Source organism: Callorhinchus milii, unplaced genomic scaffold (genome assembly GCF_018977255.1).
Source record: "Callorhinchus milii isolate IMCB2004 unplaced genomic scaffold, IMCB_Cmil_1.0 Scaffold4, whole genome shotgun sequence".
Classification (NCBI taxonomy): Eukaryota; Metazoa; Chordata; class Chondrichthyes; order Chimaeriformes; family Callorhinchidae; genus Callorhinchus; species Callorhinchus milii.
In genome coordinates, this window is record NW_024704745.1 from 11,029,030 (window position 1) to 11,053,774 (window position 24,745).

Genomic DNA, 24,745 nt, shown 5'->3' on the forward strand with positions numbered 1-24,745 from the left:
CTTCAGGCTTCCTCCCTCTCGAGTCCAAACACAGCCATGTCGCATTCCTTGTTGAAACACAGCCATGTCGCTGTAGTGTCCACCCTGCTGGCTGCACAGGACACAGTGTTGTCTGCATGGCTGCACAGGACAGACACAGTGTTGTTTGCACAGCTATACAGGACACCGTGCTGGCCTCACAGCTGTGCAGGACACCCATATGCTGAACAGAAATGACTGACAAAAATGAAGTTAAATGTGAGAAGAGACATTACTGACCTACTGCTGCACTATATGAATCAGATTGCAAACCTACGTACATAAATGAAATACAATATAAATTTTGTATGGAAGCCCAACCTCAGTTAATATCCCTTATCGTGTTCAACATGTTTTAATCCAATGGATATATAAAAAGGTCTACATATGTTTTATACATTGGTTGTCGAGCCACAAATGAAAACTGTTGGGAGTAATCGCACCAATTATTAGGTTTGTTGCTACCTCCATTGAGCCATTATTCATAGTAAATATCCGTTTAATGACCCAGCACCTGGTGCAAAATGCACATGTATTAGATAGTAGCAGTACCTTAACCTTGAAACTGAGGAAACAAATTATGCAAATTCTGTTTGATAAATTACATTGGCATAATTTGGTAAAACTAAAACAAATACACTTAAGCTTTTTGGGAAAGACATTGGTTAAAAGGGTTACCAGAGGTTGGCAAATCTCATTTAAGAACAAGTCATGCAATACACAAAAGGAAAAATAGATAAATCTGCTGTCTGGCTTTTCACCCAACGAATAACAAACTTGAATTACTCTTGCCTTACGAAATACAGTGTTAGATCAAAGCAAGTGAAAGCTTTTAGGGATAGAAGTACTGTAGCTAGAACAAAAAAAAACAAAATAATAGAAGCAAAAGGAAGATTAGTTTTTTTTATTTCAAATGTCTCATATATATCTTGTGTTATGGTTGATATTCCAGTAATCAAACCATCCCAAACTTTATTTCTTTAGTCATAGTGGTTTTCTTTACAGTCATAGTGAGTGAGCTGAACTCACAGTATAAAGAGCCTTACAGCAATCTAATATTGCAGTATAGCAATGTGAAGCAGGTAGGATTTATATACTTTCAGTTTTCAATTGCGGCTTAAGAAGCCCCTGAAATTATACTGGAGGAAAATAATTCTAAAGGCTGTATTTGTGCAATATAATAAACACCTGATGCAAAAAGAGTAATCAGCGACAATTGCTTTTTGCTGTCCAGTTTTAGTCCTGTATTAATCAAACGTGAAACCTATCACAAACAAGACCAAATAAAGCATCTTACATTGCACTGGAACAATCAGACGTGAAATCATTTAGTACACTGAGTTCCAACAAAAGTGAACTCCATCCTAGACCTTTCTTGCTACATATTTGTACTTTTGTTGGTCCATGCAAGTAGTGTCAAACTGATCTCGTCGCAAGGCTTATTTAAGTTAACAATGTTCACTTGCTGGGCCTCACCAAGAAATCAGCAGCAGAATGATAGCTGAATACATCAACCAGCTTGTTTCAACAGTAAATCAATCAAGATAATTGATTTATCTTGCTCCCTTAAATGCCATTTGCATTGCGCATAAGGGTACATTTCTACTATGAGTCAATAAAAGTTGGAAATGTTTGATGCTCGTTGAAGAAAAAAAATCACATTTGAATGATCTTACTTAGAAGATACCCTGGTCCTCAAATACACAACGTTAAATACAATCGATTTTACGGTACCTTATGTTTAAGGGCAGTCCGTTTACCTGAAAACAGATGGTGTGAATGTGCCCTGATTGACGGCTTTGAATTTCACTGACAATTTTATAAAAAAATGATTGAACAACTACAAATTTACTAGCTAAAAGCCCACCATCTAAAACCTACAAGGCTCTAAACCCATATGCTGTACATCAAATGTAAAACATTCCCTTAATTATCCAAACTCAGAGCATTGAAAAATAGCGTGGACAGTTAAAATATATACATCACATATGCCCGGCAGTAAAATCTTCCAAATTTCATGTTTTAAATGAAATTGTTTGATTAAATGTATTTAAATTTAATGGTAAGAGCAAGTAATAAATTAAATGAAGTTCATGCTTTTTGCTGTATACATTAAATCCTGCTACAAATCCAATATGATGAATACAATCTCTCTAAAGGCACAGTTTTAAATTGCAATGCAACCTCAAAATAAAGCACAATGTTATTACCACCACAAAGATCCCAATGTTTCTATGTAGCATTTTATCCTGTTTTGAAAAATATACAATGTTATAACATTCTTTGTCTCAGTGAACTGTAAAACAGTGGATCGATCATACAAGACAAATGCAAACCAAAATGGATAGCAGTTTTGTTTCATCAACATGGCAGTGTCAAAGTTAATATTTCACGATTAAAAACGTGCAGGTCCTACAGTTATGGTACTCAATTTCCGCCACTATAGATAGCGGAGATACCAATGGATATACCAGTGAGTACTTTACTGATATTCTTGCAGTAACATAAGTATCAGTAACATAAGGGCTTACACTTTTTTTGCAGCAGCAGCAGACAACATACAATGTCAATAATCTTGATGCAGACATCAAGGAGCTTTATGAATTTGGTTTTTAGAAAGAGCATCATCAAACTCGCAGTCCTTCTGTTGTGAAGGGACTTTTTCATAAAGTTGGTAAATAGCAGTCATATTAAAAACAAGGTTGTAGCTCATAATAAAAATAAAAATAATTACCATGTATGACAACATTAAGACAGAAATGGCAGGGATGTATCTAGCCAATATTTTAAAAAGTACATTAAATACCAAATTGAATACATTTTCTTAATAGTAATCTCATTTCGTAATATCTCATGATTACAAACATGGTTAAAAACATGGGCTCACATTATCACCAGATTATCTCTACTTGAATTTGTGTAAGGTTTCTTTTTCCAGGGGATCAATTGCTCCTTGATGTTACAAATATGTGGTCCTTTTATATCAGGATTTCTGAATGTCAGCATAAACCACACGCTCAGACTTATAGATCTTCTTTGACTGTTTTCCTCCAGAGTGGTCAAGTTCTGCATAAATTATCGGGCCCTAAAGTTAAGAAAAGGAAACAGTTATTCAAAGGTTTCAATGACTCTTTGTTGTTCAACTACCAGTCTTAATATCAATTTTAGGGCCTTCATTGGTGGTTTGGTTGGTTAAGACACCGAAAGTGTGAAAATTAAATAATAGAGAAAAGCGAGGACCCAGGTTTGATTCCAGTCTCTGTTAATTAGCCAATCTCACTCAGGGCAGTGTTAACACACAGCACGATAATTGGCTTCAGTGTCTAGAGCTGCAAGGAGAGTGGAGGTAAGAGTCAGCTGGAAATCCTGTTCCCCAGTGCCAACAGTGACTCCTGCTGAAAAGCCCATGCAAGGATATCAGTGAGGAGAGAATTAGGCTGATTTTTAATGCCCCCCCATAATTGCGTAATCTGTTGGTGGGCATCACAGTTTGATCTTACACATGAAGACCACCTAACAATGGGATCATACCCTAGTGTGAGGATACTTTTAATTTGGGGAGTGGAAGAAAGAAGATTGGAGGAAAATTATTGCAAATACAGTATACAGTTCGTATTTTCATCAACAGCACTTTAACAATAGAGCTATCGGTGATCCATTTAACAAGTTGTCCCAAAGTGTGCAAATTTACGTCAGTGGTGGTTTCATGTGGTCAGAGTGTTGTACGCAGAGAGTTGATTTTTATGTGTGGTACAGGTGGATTTGATTCCTAGAAAAGGCTTTCACTAGTCAAGTATCAACGCGTTGGTTCAGAGTACGAGCATAATGGACCCCAAAAGGATTACATTACTCCCAAAAATGTATCCTTCACATTTATCCTCTCCCCAAGGCATTCGATTCCTTTTCTACTGGATGGGTACCACAAGCACCGATTGTCCTCTGGTACCTGGTAGAACCTGCCATTATTCATGTGTGAGCCTGAAGAGAAAGTGGCTTCATTTGATTGCTTCCAACGGGTTCTTTTTTAATGAAGTAAAGAGCAAGCAAAAATCTTAATAATGAATCATAAGTATGCACTGTATTCTTCAATGCGTCCTCAGAGAGAGAAAAAACAACTTTCCTTCCGTATGTACGTCTCAATTATTCAAATTCGACCAACTACTTTCCAAGGTCACACAAGCAGATGATCAATTGTGTACTTTCCAATTCTTGACTTCCTTGATCTAAATGTATCCTGAGATCAGCATTGCTAACTGGCTATTTATCTTGTAAATTTCTATGGTTCTATGTAATAGTGAGAGTCTGTTCCACACATTCCCTACCCTGTGGGAAGATAGTATTTTAGATCTCTGGTCTCAATTATTGTAACTGTGTACTCCAGGTCTGCACTCACACTTCCAAGTTAAATGGTCTATTAACATCTTATCTACAATTCTCAATGTTAAAAGACCAGAATCATGTTTCTTCTCAATCTTTTCCCTAATGAAAAAAAAGATTAGTTCAATGTTACATTAGAATTTGATGAGAAATCTATCATGACACAACAAGGCCGCTTATTAAAAAAAGCGGTGCCCGATGTTGAGTCGTTTCGACAAATTTGGTTCAGCAGATCTTCTTAATACATATAAACAAAATGGTGAAGGCCACGGCTAGGTGTTTTTTTTTTAGAAATTTGAAAATGTGTTTTTTTCTGGTGCAGCATTTAGAAAAACAATGGAGCTGCACTCAAAGATAGTAAATGCCATCTCACTAATTTAAAAAAAAATCCAAGAGCTGAGCCTGGAAATTATACTCTGGACACATAAACATCTGTACTGGGAAAAAGTTTCTCAAGTATTATGACCAGTCACTGAGGCCAGGGAATCCCACTCAGCTCCCGTTAATCCTGCAAGCCAAAGCCGTAAAGGATAGGGTGGTCCTAGCAGGACAAGCAGCAGAAAAGCTTGCCCGATAGTGATATCAATGGCAAACTATGTGGTTTTAGCTGGTTGAACTCCAGAAGTACCCCCAAAACACACTGGGGTCCACAAACCTTGGCTGATGCCTACCTGCGGCTAATACTTTCTGGAATTAGGTAAGCAGGGTGTATCCCTCCAACAATTCCAACAATCTATCTCTGGGATTTCCATGTATAGGTGGAATGCATGGAATTCTCAGTTTGGTTTGGATACTCTAAAGCATGGTGATGGGTTTCTGCAGGTGTCAAACACTGGCTGACCAAACAAACAAAAAAATTCTTAAGACCAAGTTGGAGCGGAGTTCCATCAGGTCAGTGTGATGCACGTTTGGTTCCTCCAGGAAATACAACAACATTTCATTTATAGAGCACCTTTCACGTCGGGAGGACGTCCCAAGGCGCTAGACAGTTGGGTCAGGACCCGAGCAGGGGGGAAATGGTCAGGGTGAGGGGAGGGAGGGGAGGGAGCGAGGAGTGGGTAGAGAGTCGAGAGGGGAGCTGAAAGCACGGTCAAAGAGAAAGGTCTTGAGACCGGCCTTGAAGGAGGAAAGGGAGGAAGCAAGGCAAAGGCACTGGGGGATGGAGTTCCAGAGCCTAGGGGCTGAGAGGCTGAAGGCCCGGCCACCGATGGTAGGGCGGTTGGGGCAGGGGATGTGGAGCAGACCGGAGCCAGAGGAACGGAGGGTACGGGCAGTTAAGTAGGGGGATAGTAGCTCGGAGAGGTAGGAGGGAGCAAGGCCGTGAATGGCCTTGTAGGTGAGGAAGAGGATCTTGAATTCGATCCTCTGGGGGATGGGGAGCCAGTGGAGGCGAGCGAGGGTGGGAGTGATGTGGTCGTGAAGCCTAGTGTGGGACAGTACACGAGCTGCAGAGTTCTGAATGACCTGCAGCTTGTGGAGGGAGGTGCCGGGAAGGCCGGCGAAGAGAGAGATCCCGTAGTCCAGCCTTGAGGTGATAAAGGCGTGGACCAGAGTTTCAGCATCGTGAGGGGTGAGGTAGTGCCGTAGTCTGGCGATGTTTCGGAGGTGATGGAAGGCGGTGCCAGTTGTGGCGCGGATATGAGGAAGAAAGGACAGCTCAGGGTCGAACAGAACGCAGAGGTTCCTGACTGGCTTTGAGAGGTGGAGAGTGCAGCCTTGGATGCTGATGCTGTCAGCGCCTGAGGTGCGGAGGCGCTGACGTGAGCCAATCAGGAGGGCCTCAGTTTTGCGCACGTTGAGCTGAAGAAAGTTGTCTCTCGTCCAGGACTCAATGTCAGACAGGCAGGCTGTCAGGACATCGGTGGTCGTGGAGTTGAGGGTAGAGGAGGAAAGGTAGAGTTGGGTGTCATCCGCATACATGTGGAAGTTAACCCCATGTTTGCAGATGATGTCACCATGGGGGAGCATGTAGAGGATGAAGAGGAGGGGACCGAGGACAGAGCCCTGAGGGATACCACACGAGACAATGCGGGGGCTGGAGGAAAAGCCATTTGTGGAAACAAAATGAAGACGGTGGGAGAGATACGACCTAAACCACTCAAGGACAGGGCCTTGGGACGTCCTCCCGACGTGAAAGGCGCTCTATAAATGGAATCTTGTTGTTGTTGTTGTTGAAGGTTGAGGTGGGAGGACAAGCGGTGGAGGAGGATAGCGTGGTCGACCGTATTGAATGCTGCCGATAGGTCGAGGAGGCAGAGGGAGCCCTGGTCGCAGATGGTCAGGATGTCATTGGTGACCTTGACCAGGGCAGTTTCTGTGCTATGGGCAGCACGGAAACCCGACTAAAGGGGTTCGAATAATGCATGGGTGGAGAGGAAAGAGCGCAGCTGGGAGGCGACAACTCTTTCAAGGACCTTGGACAGGAAGGGGAGGTTGGAGATGGCCGGTAACTTGATGGCTGCGACGCATCAAGGGAGGGTTTTTTCAAAGTGGGAGTGATGGTGGCAGTTTTTAGGGGAATGGGAACAGAGCCAGAGGAGAGGGACAGGTTGACGATGTCTGTGATATGTGGGGCAAGGAGGTGGAGCTGAGAGATAAGGAGTGGAGTGGGGATGGGGTCAAGGGAGCAGGTGGTGGGTTTCAGGGACAGGATGAGTTTGGTGACAGAGGGTGGGGAAACGGGTTCGAAGGTGTGTAGGGGAGGATGGGTAGGAGTCGTAGAAATAGGGTAGAAATATCGGAGATGAAGGTGGGAGAGGTTTTAGGGGGCCGGTAGAGGAGGAGGATTTTGAGTGAGAGGAAGGAGGGGTGGGAGAGAGTGAGGTGCTCAAAAGAGGGGAAAGAGCCAGAGGAGTAGGGGGATAGGGCAAGTGGTGTCCTTGAGATAAGGGCTACACCACCGCCACGGTGGTTGGGGCGAGGGATGCGGTGGGAGGTGTAGCCGGGTGGTGTGGCCTCCGTGAGGGGGAAGGTGTCGCCTGGCATGAGCCAGGTTTCCGTTAAGGCCATAATGTCAACTCTCTCATCAAGGATGAGATCGTTGATGACCAGGGCCTTGTTACAGAGGGAGCATTCGTTTTGTAGTCTGATGTGGAGGGAGCGGTTGACAGAAGGATGTATGGGGAGGGAGGGGGGTCCAGGTTGTGAGGCAGGGTGGGGGGAATGGGGATGAGGGAGGAGAGGTTGGCTCCCCGGGTCTGTGTCTGTGGCGAGTGTGGTGGAGAATGGGGCAGTCGGTGTGGCTGCTGCTGGACAGCCAACGCCGAGTGCCACGGTGAGCCCGGCGGAGGATTCCTAGGCTGGAATAGAGGGAAGTTGTGGGAGGGTCAAGTGGGGATAGAAGGCGAGGGGGACGGAGAGAGAGGACAGAGTGGGAGAGATGCAGAGGGGGGGAGGGTTTGGGGGGAGAGAGGAGGGGGGAGGGAGGGAGGGGGTGAGGGGGCTCGGGTCAGAGCGGCAGCCATAATGCGCACGCGGGGACCGGGAGGGAGCGGTCAGGTGGATGGCATTAGCCCATAGGCTGGGGCTATAAATAAAAAGAACTCATAAGATAATCAGACAGGATATTTTCATAGGATATGGAAAAGGATTTTTCCTGTTATTGATGTCAAGACAAACAACTTCAAGGCCAATGGCCAAAGGTGACTTGATTTTATTCCAGTAATGCGTGGAGAAGTTAAGAGTGTGGAACCAGTCCGAACATTTCCTGAACTTGCATTTAGTTTTGCTGCCTAAAATATCGGAATAAATGAAGACAATAATCGCAAAGAATGGAACACTTTCTCTTTAGTTTGTCTGATGTCCACATGAAATAGACCTAAGCATTTATTCTATAATCAGTGCTGTCAAAAGCTTCACACTAATAACATTTCTAAATTGAATATTAAATCATGTTAAACTTCTCTTTAACTAGCGTGCTGTTTCTTTTCTCTCCACCGAGTTTGTAAATTTGGGGTTAGAGTCCCTTTATGGGAATTAGTTTTTGTTCCTTGAAAAGACTGAGTTCAAATCTAAAACCTGACCTAGAAGACAATGCTGCCAAGTCAACCAGAACAAAGAAAGTATTTGACTTAATGGCATTTGCAAACACAAATGTTGTACTTTACTTTTTTTAAAAAAGGACTTCAATTCGAAATAGTCAATTGAATATTAGTTTAAGGATTACTCCTGTACAAATGTGTACAAATATGTAAACTGCAGGTAGACTGAGAATGCTTTCAAACTAAAGAGATGAAGTAAAATGTGTGTTAAAAATTCTATCAGATGACCTTTTTCTTGGGCGCTGACCAAAATAATTTCTTCTGGCTTCCCAAGCGATGCAAATGGAGGAGGAGCTAATAAACCAAACAAATATTCTGTCCAACTGAATTCCAAATAAATAAAAGCAAATATAAATCATACCTGGCGTGGGCCAACAGAAACACGAGTCACTGAGTCTGACTCGAAGGTATCTGCTGACATCTTCAGCGGTTCTTCGGTTGGTGAGACAATTTCTATGGAGCTGCCAAGAGCCATTTTTTCAGCGCACATTGTAGCAGAAAGCAAGCATCAGCATGCAGCAACATATGTTGGGGGGTGGAAAAAGGAAAGCAAATGCAAATGGTATGAGCTGCTAAGTAAATGAAATACATACACACTGACACACACACACACTACAAAAATACCTTGTACTTAAAAGCACAGACTTGCAAACAAATTAAGCTTTGAAAAACCCACTTTGTGAAACATTACCTCTTCTAGTATACTAAAATAAATCATGTTTGCTTTTCCTGATTTTTAAAAAAAATGACAAATAAGATTTCCAGACAATACAATTACACACTGGGTAACTTTCACAAGTTTGTGTGCAAGAATGGGTTTTTCAAAACATTACAAAAAAAACGTAATACATGCAACAAACCTACAACAGTACACATTATCAGGGATTTGCAAAACGTTTGTACCTTCCTCAGAGTCAGGCATATCAAGGGTTGTAGGATAATAATTCATTAATGGAAACCGCATATTTGTGCAATTTATGGTGAAAAATAATCTATGAAATATATGAATATTTAAAACTTCCTTAACTACAGAATAGTTATGTTTCATGACATCAGAAGTCTTTTGTGTGGAACTTTGTTAAAAGCTTTCTGAAAGTCTAAATATGTCATAATAAAGGAAATATCACTATCTAATTTATATGTGACATCCTCAAGTGAAACATTTGTCAGGTATGATCTTTCCTTTCAAAATCCATGCTTATCATTTTAAATTGTTACTATACCAGACGTTATTGTTTTACACTTTATTGATGTGAAGCTAATGGGCCTGAAATGATCGGTTTTGTCTTCCTTTTAAAATATAGATACTACATTGACTGCTACCAGTAATTCAGAATCTGGATCAGTGCTAAACAATCTGTGATGATTACCATTATCTGACCAATTTCCGTACTGGTCTCCAAGTGCGATTGGAGACTTGCGATTTACTCACAAAGAAAAAAACACCACCTGGCCCAGGAACTTAATATGTTTGGGTAAGTTAAAAGTTAAGTATTTTGTGGTATAATATAGAAATTCTTAGCAGATCCCTTTTCAAATCTACTTCTCTTTGCTACTGACATATCTGCTTTCAAAAACCCACACTCTGTGTGAATGTGCCTTCAGTCACAATTCTCTCCCATACTTGCTTAGCAATAATCGTTCCCATTGTTAAGCGCTCTTGAGAAGTTCTTTTATAAAAATAGTGCTCAATTGCAATTTTGTGGTGGGGTGACTACTTAATATTACCTTTGCTAGTGAATAAGTCTGAAAAACATTTCAGCTGTTTTACTGTCACTCCTACTTCATTGTTCTAATTTATAGAAGTTTGCTCTGATCTTAAGAGTCAGGGATTTTAAGATGTGGTTAAATTTCCAAACAAAAATATTGTGGTCACTGGTTCCTAAATGAACCTAGGCACAAGTCAGATTTGAAATCAAGTGAGTTGATAGTGGAATGCAATCACTGAAGAGGTATAAACTCTACCCTGGGAAAAAATGAACACCAAACAAACGTATTTTGCAAATCCATGCTAACTACCTAATTCAACTGACGAGTGAATTAAAGTGTATGGAGTTCAAAGTTGATGTTAAGATAGAGATAGTGCCTTCAAAATGGAAAAATCACTCAGCACTCAGCCCCTCCAAAAGTCAAAATCAAACTCCTGCACTTCCAATTCAGCCCCGATCAGTCATTTGTAGAAATACGTTTAAAAATGTAGTTCCCCCTCCAGTTAAATATTTGCGGGAAAAAATTGGCTACGTTGTGTCACAGTAGTGGGAAACAAGGGGATGCAACATCTTGCTCGAAACCAATCAGATGTCAGATTGATAAACATTATGTGATAAGATATCTGTATATTCTGACACAGAATAGGATACTTGGAAAACTGGGGGTAAAATACATTTTATACGGTACAATAACTCAGTGCTAAATTAGTCTCATACAGAGACCAACCATACATCACAAGCTTTTACACCAGTTTGCTTAGTCTCTGTTGAACTTATTTGAGACTCAAAAATTAGATCAAGTGATTTACAAATCAACTAACATTTGTAACTAGCCATGGCTGAAATATGTTAAAAGGAATTTTCAGATTTTGAAATTAAAGAAACTAAATCTTAATCAAGATTTAAGAGTAAGAATATATTTAGTTCCAGATTGTTGAGATTTCTCTTTTTTTTTGATTAGCTTTCAAACTACAGCTGTATAATCCAGGCTAATAATGGTGTAAAAACCTGCAACTGTAATGCAAACTACTGAAAACAAACAGAAAGTGATGCTTCATTGCCATAATGTTGCTCTGTGGCTTGTGACTGTTGAAGTCCAGTATCATACTCTTTGTATAGAGGCAAAACTCCTCCTGCTGGAACCAAGCTAAATCAAATAGGTAAATCACTTCACAGATGACTATGGAACACATGTTCTGCCCAGACTTCGGTTTATATTAGTTTCTACGTTAGCATCTCTTTCCTCCCCATCGCCCCAGATAACTAGCTCACCCACCTGTCAATACATGCCAAAGAGCACCTTAGTGTTCTTGTGAAAGAGGCTTCCATCAATTAAATGGCAATACTCGTTCATTCGCTTAAGCAAAGCCAGAGTATGCATTTCATCCAACAACGGGATTCCTACTCAAATCTCTGGCCACAATGCTTGTATCATGGCTTTCAACCATTCAATTTCCTCACTCAAATTTCATTGCAATACTACCATATGGATTTTTCCTTGCCTCCTCCCCTCTTCCCCCCAAAGCACCTCCAAGTTTTTTTTATTCCAATTGCAAGATAAAAGAATTTGTAATCTTTATTTTGCTGAATATGGCTACCACTTACTGGTATTCAGCATCAGCTCCTTTCATTCCCACTGAATTGCATGGAGATGAGAAATGGTAAAAGGAAAAGAAATATGCAAAACTTCTGAACAGGGCTGAATCATAGTTAACACTAAGATTCCAGGACAAAAGTACAGAGACTTCCTAAATCTTGGAACACAGCAGATAATTAAGTCTAAAGTTTGCCAACTATATCTGTACCAGAAAAACCCACGATAATGCTTAAATCTAGCCAAAAACTGGCCGACCCAATCTCTGGTTTCTTTTTTTAACTGGTTGGAGCCATGATAGAACCAAAGTTAGTGGTCAAGACCTTATATAACTTTCCTTTAGCCACATTTGCAACACTGAGTAATAATCATTCAAGGAAAATAAAACAAATCAGTCGCCAGCCAATGTTCTGCTGAAACAGACATAAAACATAATAATAACCTCTGCATTTGATTTAGCACTTTATCATATTGTTGAGATGTCTGAAAGTGCTTCACAGAATATATTGTAAAGTGGATTGACTATGTATTTTGTGCCAGTATATCCTGTGAAGCACTTTGAGACGTCTCGATGGCATGAAAGGCGCTATATCAAATGCAAAGATAACGATCAGTGCTTTGGGGCATCCTCCCGAGGTGAAAGGCGCTATATGAATGCAATTTATTGTTTTTGTATTTATAAATTGTACTTATCAACCAAAGAGAGCCATATTCCCCATATAATATACTACATCCATCATCACACAACAATAATTATGATGTACATATAACCATGATAGCAGGAGAAAAATAAAAGCCTCATGAAATTAGATCAAATGTTGTTATCAGTATGTGATAATCCATTGCTTTTTAAAAGGCATGGATTGTCACAGTAGTATCCATTGTCTAAATTAATATGATTAAGGACAAACACTGACAAACACTTGGTTACTTGTGCTTGACCAATTAGGACAAAAATGCAAATATAGCAATGAGTATTAGTAGCTAAGCTGAAAACTGGCATGCCATTGCAATTAATTGAATTAAAAGCAATCTTTATTGCAGTGCGAAGTCCTTAAATTTCTCTCATCCATGCATGAAAATAGTTCATATTGTGAACTTTAAATGCTTCTTTACTGCTTTGTGTAAGCAGTGATTTTATCACACCTACACCTGCAGACTGACTCTTCAATCAAATACTAATGGAAGACCTATCTAAGATTTTGCTCATTCTATTTGAACAGATTAACTGATTTATGTGGCAGAAAGTACAAAGATGCAACTGACATAAACCTTATGATTGAACAAGCCACAAAATCCTGTAATTTTTCAGCACCAATACTGTATTTATTACTTGTGTTAGGATGCAATACTAACCAGGTTCTTACTAATTTCACTTTCCCCAGATGCCAGGAGCAGAAGTAATCTAAAAGAACCCATTGAATGCTACAAGCTAGGAACTTTAAAAAAGATCACTTAAAAACAAACAGGGAACCACCTTTGATATTTTACCTATTCCACAATTGTAATGTAAAATAGTAAAATAGAAGTGCTCCTCAATGGCTCAATGTACCAACTGGTGGAGAACTAAACTATACAAATGAGGATGTGGACCCAGGTTTGATGCTTTGTGTCTGTTGAGTTATCCAATACTGTAACAGAAGCAGCAAGGCAGCTGCGGTGCAAAATGAATTAGCCCAATTGAACCTGAGCCTGGCAGTGGGGGGGAGGGGAAGAAAGAGGAAAAAGGAGGAAACAGTGTTCATGCAAACACTGATCATTATTCTGTATAGCTACTGTCAATTGTAAATATCGAGATTCTACAAGGCAGGATTAAGCTCCACCTCGAGCCCCTGCCCAAATGCTTAAACCATGTTCAGACACACTGGCAATATACCAGAAAAGAGGGGAAATAAAGGGTATTTATTCTAAGAAAGTACCAGAAAGTGAACAAGTAGTTATTCTTCAAGTCAGCCAAGACCTTACGTATCAGCAAACTATTTGACCTTGGAAGGCATCACAACACAGCAGAACCTGACTTCGCCATTACCCAATGGGCATACGCTCCCACTTTCCAGCTGAGATCACAGGATATGAATCCGAAGCAGAACAGTGGCTAATTCTTTCAATTCAAAACCCAGGGCACCGAGGAAACCTATAGCATCTTTACCATGACTGACATCAGCTTCTCTCTCTCGAACGTTTCTTCCAGTTTTGATGGCTAAACTGAGTAACTGCATCACGTGCCAAGGTACTGAGCCATAACCCTCATATTTAATTAAGCCCTGGTTGGTAAAAGCAGAGGGTTTCTGGTACCTATGAAACAGTATCCTATCTTCTCAGGTCAGGAAGAAGATAGTGGATCTGCTATTGAACTTTAGATTGCATAAACAAGACCTGCAACATTTCTTCACTTCCAAATAAAGATTGCAAAGCTTACAGATAGAGAGAGATGAGTTCAGAGGCAACAATAAAAGAATGCATTAGTGTCCGATGTGACTAAGTTATCAATCAGACCCTGGTTGACCTTGGAAAAAAAGGCCTACAAATAAATGTTAATTAATTTGAAGGCCATTCTGTGCAAAGTTCTTTTGTTAAAAAAGGTTGAAATATTTACTAAACCCCAAAATGTTGGAAAAAACAAATTATTGGTAGAAAATAGGATAAAAAAACATGCGGGTCAATGTAAAAACCTTTGGTAGACAAAATATTGCCTTTAAAACATGCATGCTTTGTTTGAAATACTGAAATAACACTGCGCTTGACAGCCAAAGGTTTCCTTCTTTTTTAGAATGCAACACATCTCGTGCAGTTCAATGTGACCAAAGACGACATTTATGGGTCTCATGCATACACAAGCCAAAAAAAAAACCTTTCAAAACTAGAAAATAACTACATTTAAAAGCACTGCATATCCTGGTCACAAAAAATTTATAAACAAATTTGACATTCAATTCAAAGAGAATGCTTAGTACTTGCATCCAAATAGAACAAAATAACAGCAGATCACATATTATGTGTCTGTTTTGTACATCTGCTAATTAAAAATAAATGTGTGACTTCAAGTAAGTGCACCCCATGTTCAGCAACCCTGATCTGAGTTTGAATTAAAAATAACCTAACATGATTTTAAAATTTAAATTAACCAAAATCAGAGTTAGAATAAAATGAATCCTAAAATATTAAATACCAAACATTTCCTCACAACATAAACGATGCCACAAGTTGCTTTTGGCTCTAAATTGACTTCTGGGAAACTGGAGATGACGACCAAAGAAAGTTTCAGCTCTAAACAAACAATGGAATGAGTTCATAATTCCAGAATGAAAACAGAAATTGATTCAATTCAAGGTTAACATTTTGAGACGTTTCAGAAAGAAAAATGTTAACATATTCATGATTTAGTCAAAGGTATATCCACAAACCTTTGGTTCTCTGTATATGTTCATTTAACCAGAATCCTAATTAAAGGGAAGTGGTTTGAGAAGGCAGGAAACAGCTGGGTGTCCCACCATGATCAAATATTTAAAGGGTGCTATTTCAGTTAGCAAGTTAAGAAATGCCAGCAACATCATCTTCCAGATAAATCAACACGTCCAAGTTAATTCTATCGCATGCCCATCTCTTAAATATGGCTAATGCTTCTGCTCATTCATTGGAAAATGTCAGGCGTTTTCTGTTGGCTGCTGTGAAGGTTTACTCAATCACATTTCACTGGACACAACCTGTTTCATTTCTCCAATATTACTGTGGTCAAATAATTGGTTCAATTGTTTTTGTCAGTTACTAAAAATAAATATTTTATATACATGATATATAATAAATACATACACATTAAAATAAAACACAAAACTAGCTCATCTAAATTATATATCAAATATCTGTGAACATTTGAACGAAGCCTGCAGAGAGTAAAATAAGTAGAAGGGTTAAATTTCACACAATATTCACATTTGTTTTTTTTGAAAGGGACAGGGGAAAAGACGAAAACCTTTTTAAGCTTGACCTCATGAATGACCTGGAACTTCAAGTAGTACCAGATTTACTGGTAAATGACCAACTATTAGTAATAAATTGATAGTAAAAGTCTTTCTTTACCCCATGTAGCCATTTCTTTTGTCCCCTTTCTTTTTCTTGACACAGTACACAACGATACCAATAAGGACAATAATGATAATTCCTGCAATGACGGCACCAACAATGATTCCAGTCATGTTATAAGGGAGGGAGCCTAGAAGAAAAAAAAATTAAAAATTAATGGCACTTGAAGTAATTTAAATACCTATTCTTTGTGACACCCATACCAATTGATATTAAGACATTGGACTTTAAAAAACTTAAGTCATGAAGGTCAAAATTGAACTTACTATGAACAAATACCGTGCTTACTACAATAAGCCATGCAAAAAACTAACATCAAAATGCATTTTTGAAATAAAATGCAGAGAAATTAAAAAGTAACCAGAGAACAAATAGTATAAATACTACACAATTCAGTCAACAGAATGGCCCTAGTTAAAACATTCACAATGTTCACATGTACACATCATGAATTAGGTTTAACTAAAACTTTTTCTTACCTTTTTCAACAACACTTAGGCGGATTTTACCAGTGGTTCCACCGATGTCAGGTGGATTTGACACATCACAGGCAAAAGTTCCATTGTCTTTGAAATTAATATCTGCTATATTAATGGAACCATCTTTTTTGTTGATGTTGCCATGCCAAGTAACACGGTCTTTAAATCGAGATTCAGGTGCTACAAAAAATTTTCCTCCAGAATACTGGAAAAACTGTCACAGAAAATAAGTGAAACAGTAATTAAAGTTATATTTGAAAAATACAATAAAGGTTACTTTTAATAGTTAGATAAAATGTGCTCCTTAATTTTAAAGCAACACTCTCATCCTGGAGAGGGGTCCAACAATTTATAAAACAATAAGGGTAATAATAATAATAATTTGATAATCACCATATCATGTTTCAAAGCACTTCACACATAAGTATCCTGTATATGTAAAGCTTATAAATAAACACACACTTACATACCACACACACAAAGTTCACCTCAATTAACAATTTACGTATAATTTTCCAGGTATATGTTCAGAAAACATTATACAATAGATGTTAATACACACAAAAGCATTGTCAAATTGCATGCCATGCTAAGTATGGAGGTAATTTAAATTAAATGGATCAGTCTGTTGCACCTACTTCAGGTGATGGGATAAATAAATAAAATAAATATTCCAATAAATATTGTTAACAAACATGGTACCACAATTGTCTTTTTTAATGAAGCAAAAATACTGGGTTTCAAATTTTGGCCCATTTGCAAATATCATTTCCAACGATAAATAGAAGAGTCATCAAGAACTAACATTTTAAAGAACTAGCATTTTTAAAAGTTCCCGATTATGGTGAAATGGCTTACATTTCTTCATATATAAATTAGTAAAATGAAGAGATTATTGGTGAACAATCATACTAGGATTTGACACGTTGCCTAGAACACGTTTTATCAATGGTGCAAAATGCTTCACAGGTAATCACTGTCAAGAGTAGTGAACATATTTGTAGGCAAACAAGGGAAGTAACACCTCTGACAATGCAGCAGTGGAGTGTCAACCTACACAATGGATTTGAAGTCCCAACGTGAGGCTCGAAACACACGGCAGGTGCAAGAATTCTGTTAACATTATCAAAGTGGCAAGTAACATCAGACAGTGTCAAGAACTATCAATAAACATGATAGCTTAAGGTAGTACAGTACGGCCTTAAATGTTGTAAATTCCCACCACAGAATTTTTATAGATTAAAAAAAAAGTTGTTTTCAGAATGGAAGATGGTAGTTTCCGGCTGAAACGTTCCGACAAGAACATTTTCCTGCTTCCAGTAACCCGAGGTCAACAACAAGATCGTTTTGGGGGCAGTAAACCATAAATTTAGACACACAAAGACGCACTTGATTTGTGAGTGAATGATCCAGTTCTTGAGGGTTATTTTGGGTTCCCGGACAGAACATCCATCTGACAGCTCACCATCTGCTGCCTTGACCCCCTCCCCACCCAGCTCCTGATTACTCAACTCCCCTCATCTTCCCCCCGCCGGCTGTCAACCAGTCCCTCTCTACAGAGTCAGTCCCACTCCCCTCCTTGCAATAACACCCTCGATCCCTTGAACCTTGCAAAATACCGGCCCATTTCCAATATGTTCTTCCTTGCCAAAGTGCTAGAATGCATTTTTACAGATCAACTTCGCTCACACTTGTCCTTTCACTCCCCACTCGATCCCCTCCAATCTATGTTCTGTTCTTCCCACAGCACAGACAGCGCTCGTCGAAGTCACTATTGATGTCCTCTCTCTCTGTCACCATGGTTCCCTTTGCCTCCTTGTCCTGCTGGAGCTCGCTGCAGTACAGTCGCTCACACTATCCTTCTCCGCCGCCTCTCCTCCCTCATTCTTTCGAGTCTGAATTAACTAACTGCCATCACTTTGTCTCCCCAAACATTTTTTCCTCACACTCCTACACAGGCACCTGCGAGGTACCCCAAGGTTCCATTCCTGCCCCTCTCCTTTTCCTGATTTACATGCTCCCTCTTTGGCAACCAAACCTACTTCTCCTCAGCCAGCTGCGACTCCAAGTCTGCTGATGTTTTGTCAGCTTGTCTGTCAGACACCAAGGCCTGGATGAGTGCAAACTTCCTGCAGCTGAACATCAACAAGACAAGCCATACTCTTTGGCTGCAGCCAACGTCTTCTCTCCTATGGCTCTAACCTCCTCAACATCTGCAGCCCTTCTTTAAGACTTAACGAATCTGTACGTAACCTAGGCGTCAAGTTCAGTCCCTGGCTATTATCCCTCCTACTCCACATCTGGTCCCTAACCAAGACCGCTATCCTCCACCTCCGTTGCACTGCCCATCTCCCTTCTTCACCTCCTGCCTCGACTATTCCATATGCCTCCTAACTGGTCTCCCAAGTTCCAATACCCACAAACTACGACTGTTTCAGAACTCCGCCGCCTGCATACTCACCCACACTAAACTATGTATCCCAATTACACCAGTTCTCAGCAAGCTCCACTGTCTCCCTATCACAGAAAGGATCGATTTGAAGATCCCTTCACTCATCTACAAACCCCTTCACGCCCTGGCACCCTCCCACCCCTAACTTTCCAACCTACTTTCTCCCCAATCCACTACCCGGTCTGGCCTCCTTGCTCGTCCCTTGTCCCTTTCGCTTCACCATTGGCAGCCGTGCTTTAAGCCACTATGCCCTAAAGCTTTGGCACTCTCACTCAATCCCTCCGGGTTTCCCCCTCCTTCTCCTCTTTTAGATCATGACTGAAGACCTTCCTCTTCGACAGTGCTTACGGTCATCTCCTGCCTCCACCAGCTCTGCGTCAGGTTCCACCACTTTTAAGCGCTCTGAGACTGCCCTGCATGAAGTGGGCTTTACGAATGCAAGTTGTTGTTGCCATTCTGTATCCAAAGTTCGATAGTTTGCATTAATTATGAAATAAAGAAAGGTTTTATATGTGGCCAAGTGAATGATTTTAACTGGAATGTAATGTTTTAGGTCCTTTCAACAAAAAAAAACTGAGCAGATGTCAAATAAAATAATCTTTACTTTACAGAGCTGTTATAGAATAAAACCCTACGTTGTCACCACAGAGATCTTCATACACTTGGGATCTGGAACAAACTCTCAAGACAATCTTTGGTGCTGACCATCTGTAAGAGAACACAAACTAAACACACTGCACTGCACTCACAAACTGTCTCCCCACAGTGAACGCGAAGATCACTGAGAAAATGGGAACAAGCACTAGTATTTTACTCGTCCGGTCAAACATTAGTGATTGTATTCTTTAAAAGACACTAAATGCATTATTGTGGCATTGGTGCTGATAGAATTGCTAACATTGCAATTCTATCACTAACTTACCAAATAAAATTGGGTAACTGAAAGGTGATAATGGCTGTCAAAGTACAGTGACACACCACATGTCTACAACTGTAGCCTGTTCAGTTATCCCAGGCAACATATTGTACAAAAATGTATTAGTTCTCCAACCAGATAATCTGAAAGGACATAAGATCCTTCATTGAATCAGGATTACGGATCAATTCCTAATTGTTTTTCACCAATATTTAATGCATAGAGCTCCTTTAAAAGAAACATGCCATTTCTCACCATGCATCATAACTGCACACTTGTGAGGGCTCTCCCATTTCCTTAGTTCAATCGTGATTAAGAGAATATAGCTTAGGTAATATAATAATAACAATCCTTGCATTTGATATAGCGCTTTTCACGTCTTCTAGACGTCCCAAAGCGCTTCACAGAATATACTGTAAAGTGAATTGACTGTACATTTGTGGGCGAATGCGGCAGCCAATTGCGCACAGCAATGTCCCACAAACAGTCGTAGATTGAAAATGACCAATTTATTATTGTTTTTTTTTGGAGGGATTATTATTAGGCTCTGTGTGGAGTAAGGAAACTTGCCCAAGGTTTCACCCTGTCTGGAATTCAACTCAGGTCTCTCGCTTGCAAAGCGAGTGCTCTAACCACTGAGCTACAGGTAATACTCGCTCGACATATTGACGTCTGGGAACATTTCGCATCTAGAAATCTACTGGAGGAGCTTGACTTTGAGAATTTTACATTTAATTTGGTGCCAAAGAACTTCAAAAATCTGGATTCAAAAATTGCAATGAGCATTTCAGTACATCATTATTACCTAACCCATCTTCTATTAATAGTATATTTATTCCTAGGTTTGTTTACTGACAAACTGTACCGCTGCACCATGATGTTCATTTGCAATCTTTCTGTCCTCTTGCCCCACTATCTGCCCATTTTCAATTTGTTTCTTTTTCCGGTTGCCTTTAAGCATTTCTTGGCATGTTCCTGGCTTTTTGCCTATGCTGGGGTTATTGCAGAAAAGAAAAGAAGAGAAAATAATGGTTATTTAAAAAAAATGGAAAGATACTTGTGAAATAAAGCAAAAACATTCTTTAAAGTTATGAGGACAGCAGTAAAAGAGCAATAGACAAAGAGGAGCTGGATGAGAGTGGTTGAAAAGAGTTAGAGCAATACTGCAATAGATTACAATTGTAAATGTTGTAGGAACTTACAAAACAGAAAGTTTAAAGTTAACGTAAAGGTGTAGAATGTAGAACATAAATCTAAAAAAAGATGTTTCAGAGTAATGAAACAGATTACTTACCCGTAAAGTATTTGACCTGATATGAAAGCGTGCTTTGCATAATATCTACATGCCTCCTCTCAGCGATGTCATCTGCAGACATGGGGTCAACTTCAACATGTATGCGGATGACACCCAAATCTACTTCTCCTCCTCCAGCTGCAACTCCCAGTCCGTTGATGTCCTGTCAGCTTGTTTGACAGACATCAAGGCCTGGATGAGTGCAAATTTCCTGCAGCTAAATATCGGCAAGATGGAAGCCATTCTCTTTGGCACCCGTCAACGTCTTCTCTCCTGCGGGTTGGAACTCCTCAACCTCCCCAGGTTCTCTGAACCTGTGCGCAACTTAGGTGTCAGGTTCGACCCTTTCTACGACTCATCTGTTCCCTGCCCACGACTTTTTTCCACCTCTGCCACATTGCCTGCCTCCGTACATACATCAGAACTGACGCAGCTGAAGCCCTTGTCCATGCCTTCATCACTTCCCGGCTAGGCTTACCATCACAAAACTCTGTGCCCACATCATACCAGTCCTTGCCTTGCCACTGGCTCCCAATCATCGAACGGGTCGATTTCAACATCCTCACTCGTTTTCAAATTTCTTCATGCCCTCACACCACCCTGCCTATCCAACCTTCTTACCCCCCACTCCATCACCCGCTGCCTCCACTCGGCTGGCTCCGGCCTCCTGTTTGTCCCTTGTACCCTGTTCCACCATATACACATGCAAGTTGTTGCTTTATTGGAGCAGACAGCAGGAGGAACGTTAATAATAATAATAATAATCCTTACATTTGATATAGCGCTTTTCACGTCGGGAGGACATCCCAAAGCGCTTCACAGAACATACTGCAAAGTGAATTGACTGTATATTTGTGGGCGAACGTGGCAGCCAATTGCGCACAGCAATGTCCCACAAACAGTCGTAGATTGAAAATGACCAATTTATTATTGTTTTTGGAGGGATTATTATTATTATTATTACGTTGCCCTTTAATGACTGATATTGTTAAGGTTGATGTTGAAATCATCATGGCTATTAAGGTATCTATGTCAAATTAAGCTGTGGGGACAAGATCTTTGATGACTTTTATGTGGAGGATGCTTCCATTCAGGAGTTAAGATGACCCCAGAAAGCCAATTTTTAATTTCAATAAACTCTAAATAGGTTTTCCAATCAAATGGTCAGAAGCTGCCATGCTAACCCTAATCCATCTTGTTTCAACCCTAAATTCAGTAGATATTTAAGCTATTAGCTACGTTGTAAAATAGTTCGATTTTTATTTCAAGTCGATCATGATTTTCCACTGGAAGCTCCATTGGCCGAAGATACAATGAGCTGAATGATTCACAAACACAAGTTGCATTCACTCGCAAGCGGCATAAGGAAAGTAACTTCGAAAACAACATAAAATCCATGAATAAACACATTGAAAATAACTGTGTGGATGTGACTGGTTCATCTTTTGCTCAGTTCCTAAGAAATGTGTTCTGAAATACAAGTGCTCAGCCTTGGGCTACATTACAACATAGCTTGTTGAAACAGTTCTACAATATAAAAGTGAAAAAAGAGAATACACAGGTAGGTTAAGTGTACTTGCTGCTAAAGTATTCAACTATCATACTCACTCTCACAGCTGTTTCACTGGCTTCTGGTGTGAAAGACCACGAGACCGATGTAGAGGCTCCAATTATTGATGTAGACTTGAATGTACATGACAATCTGATATTGGTTCCATTTTCAACAATCATTTCAGATGTAGTGTAAATTTGAATGCCAGACACGAAACCACATGCTGAAAGAAATGGGCAGGTAGACACTGAGTAAATTCTGGTAAAAATAGATGACGGTTTAAAACTTATTCTGAAAATTCAGAACTCCAAAAAGCAATTCTTTACTGATTTGAAATAAAAAGCACAAACTTTGGATTATTTGCTTTAACGTTATCAGTATCACATTGTAACTACATTTACTAAAAGTACTGCATTCACTTGAAAGTTCATCTGCTGAAGATAATGGCAGAGACAACCTTATAAATAAAATCATGACTTCAACAACAACAACAAAATTACATTTATAGAGCGCCTTTCACGACGGGAGGACATCCCAAAGCGTTGAACAGTCAGGTGTCGGGGGCCCGAGCATGGGGAGGGGTTGGGTAGGGGTAAGGGACGGCAGAGAGGTGGGAGTGCGACCAAACGCATGGTCGAAGAGAAGGGTCTTGAGACCGGCCTTGAAGGAGGGAAGGGAGGAAGAGAGGCGAAGGGACTGTGGGATGGAGTTCCAGAGTGTGGGGGCAGAGAGGCTGAAAGCCCGGACACCGATGGCAGGGCGGGACGGGCTGGAGACATGGAGCAGGCCGGAGCCCGCTGAACAGAGGGAGCGGGCAGGTTGATAAGGAGTCAGCAGGTCAGAGAGGTAGGAGGGGGCAAGGCCATGGATGGTCTTGAAAGTGAAGATGAGAATCTTGAACTCGATCCTCTGGGGGATGCGGAGCCAGTGGAGTTGGGCGAGGGTTGGAGTGATGGGGTCACGGAGCCTGGTGCGCAAGAGTACACGAGCTTCAGAGTTTTGGATGATCTGCAACTTGTGAAGGGAAAAGTTGAGAAGGCCATTGAGGAGGGCGTTTCCGTAATCGAGCCTTGATGTGACGAATGCGTTGGTGAGGGTTTCGGCAGCCTGAGGGGTGAGGTAGTGGTGGAGTCTGGCAATGCTGCGGAGGTGGTGGTAGGCAGTGCCGGTCATGGCGCAGATGTGGGGGAGAAAGGACAGTTCAGGGTCAATCAAGACACCCAAGTTTCTGACTGGCTCGCGCCAGCGCCACTGCACCTCAGGCTCTGGCAGCATTAACCTCCATGGTTGCACACTATAACTCACCAAGCCAGTCAGGAACCTAGATGTCTTGCTCGACCCTCAACTGTCTTTTCTTGTCACATCCAAGCCATGATCCGCTCTGCCTTCCCTCACCTCTGCAACACCACCCAACTTCGCCACTACCTCACCCCTCAGGCCGCTGAAACTCTTGTTCATACCTTCATCACCTCCAGGCTTGACTATGCAAATGCCCTGCTTGTTGGCCTTCCCAACTCCTCCCTCCACAGGCTGCAGATAATCCAGAACTCTGCAGCCGGTGTCCTCTCCCGCACCAAACTCCGTGACCCCATCTCCCCCATTCTCGCCTGTTTCCATTGGCTCCCTATCCTTCAGAGGATCTAGTTCAAGTTCCTGGTCCTCATCTAGAAAGCCCTCCATGGCCTCGCCCCACCCTACCTCTGTGACCTCCTAACCCCCTACCAACCCACCCGCTCCCTCCACTCAGCCGGCTCTGGCCTGCTCCACGTCCCCCGACCCATCCGCCCCACTATTGGCGGGAGAGCCTTTAGCCACTCTGTCCCCAACCTCCGGAATTCCATCCCCCAATCACTCCACCTCGCCCCCTCCTTAGCCTCCTTCAAGTCCAGCCTCAAGACCCTCGTCTGTTCCTCGTCCAGAGGGGTAGCTCATCTGACTAACTTCTCACATTTCTGTGAATTAAACTTGAGAAGCAAACGAGTACCTTAATGTTGGTGGGTTTACAATTATAAATAGCAACTATGTTAGTTGGATAGCTGTGCTCAGCCTGGCTCAATTGGTAGCACTCTCAACCCACGTTGTTGGTTCTTCCTGGCTAACAATCCCACATATAAAATTGTTCACTCACTGCATATTGGTTTGTAAGACATTGCTGTGTGCAAATTGGGTTTATCATTCGCTTACACACATACAAGTCATTAAACTTCATGATTAAAATCGTTGATGTGCTTCAT

The 24,745-nt window shown here is 40.9% G+C and overlaps 1 protein-coding gene across 4 annotated transcripts in view; it reads right to left on the reverse strand.

Annotated features, from left to right (window-relative positions):
* Positions 1-907: 907 nt before the first annotated feature.
* Positions 908-24,745, reverse strand: part of LOC103180146 (myelin protein zero-like protein 1) — a 28,800-nt gene continuing 4,962 nt past the window's right edge. The window contains exons 1-6 of one of the 4 annotated variants that reach the window (XM_007895816.2): positions 22,568-22,628; positions 20,531-20,657; positions 16,298-16,511; positions 15,816-15,948; positions 8,797-8,896; positions 908-3,103 (exon numbers count right to left, since the gene is read on the reverse strand). In XM_007895816.2, coding sequence (XP_007894007.1) covers positions 3,002-3,103; positions 8,797-8,896; positions 15,816-15,948; positions 16,298-16,511; positions 20,531-20,626 — 645 coding nt within the window. In that variant the 5' untranslated portion in view covers positions 20,627-20,657; positions 22,568-22,628 and the 3' untranslated portion in view covers positions 908-3,001. Of the gene's footprint in view, positions 3,104-8,796; positions 8,897-15,815; positions 15,949-16,297; positions 16,512-20,530; positions 20,658-20,959; positions 21,027-22,567; positions 22,735-24,745 lie in introns of those variants that run through there. The other 3 variants (XM_007895817.2, XM_007895814.2, XM_007895815.2) reach the window with 3 other exon arrangements.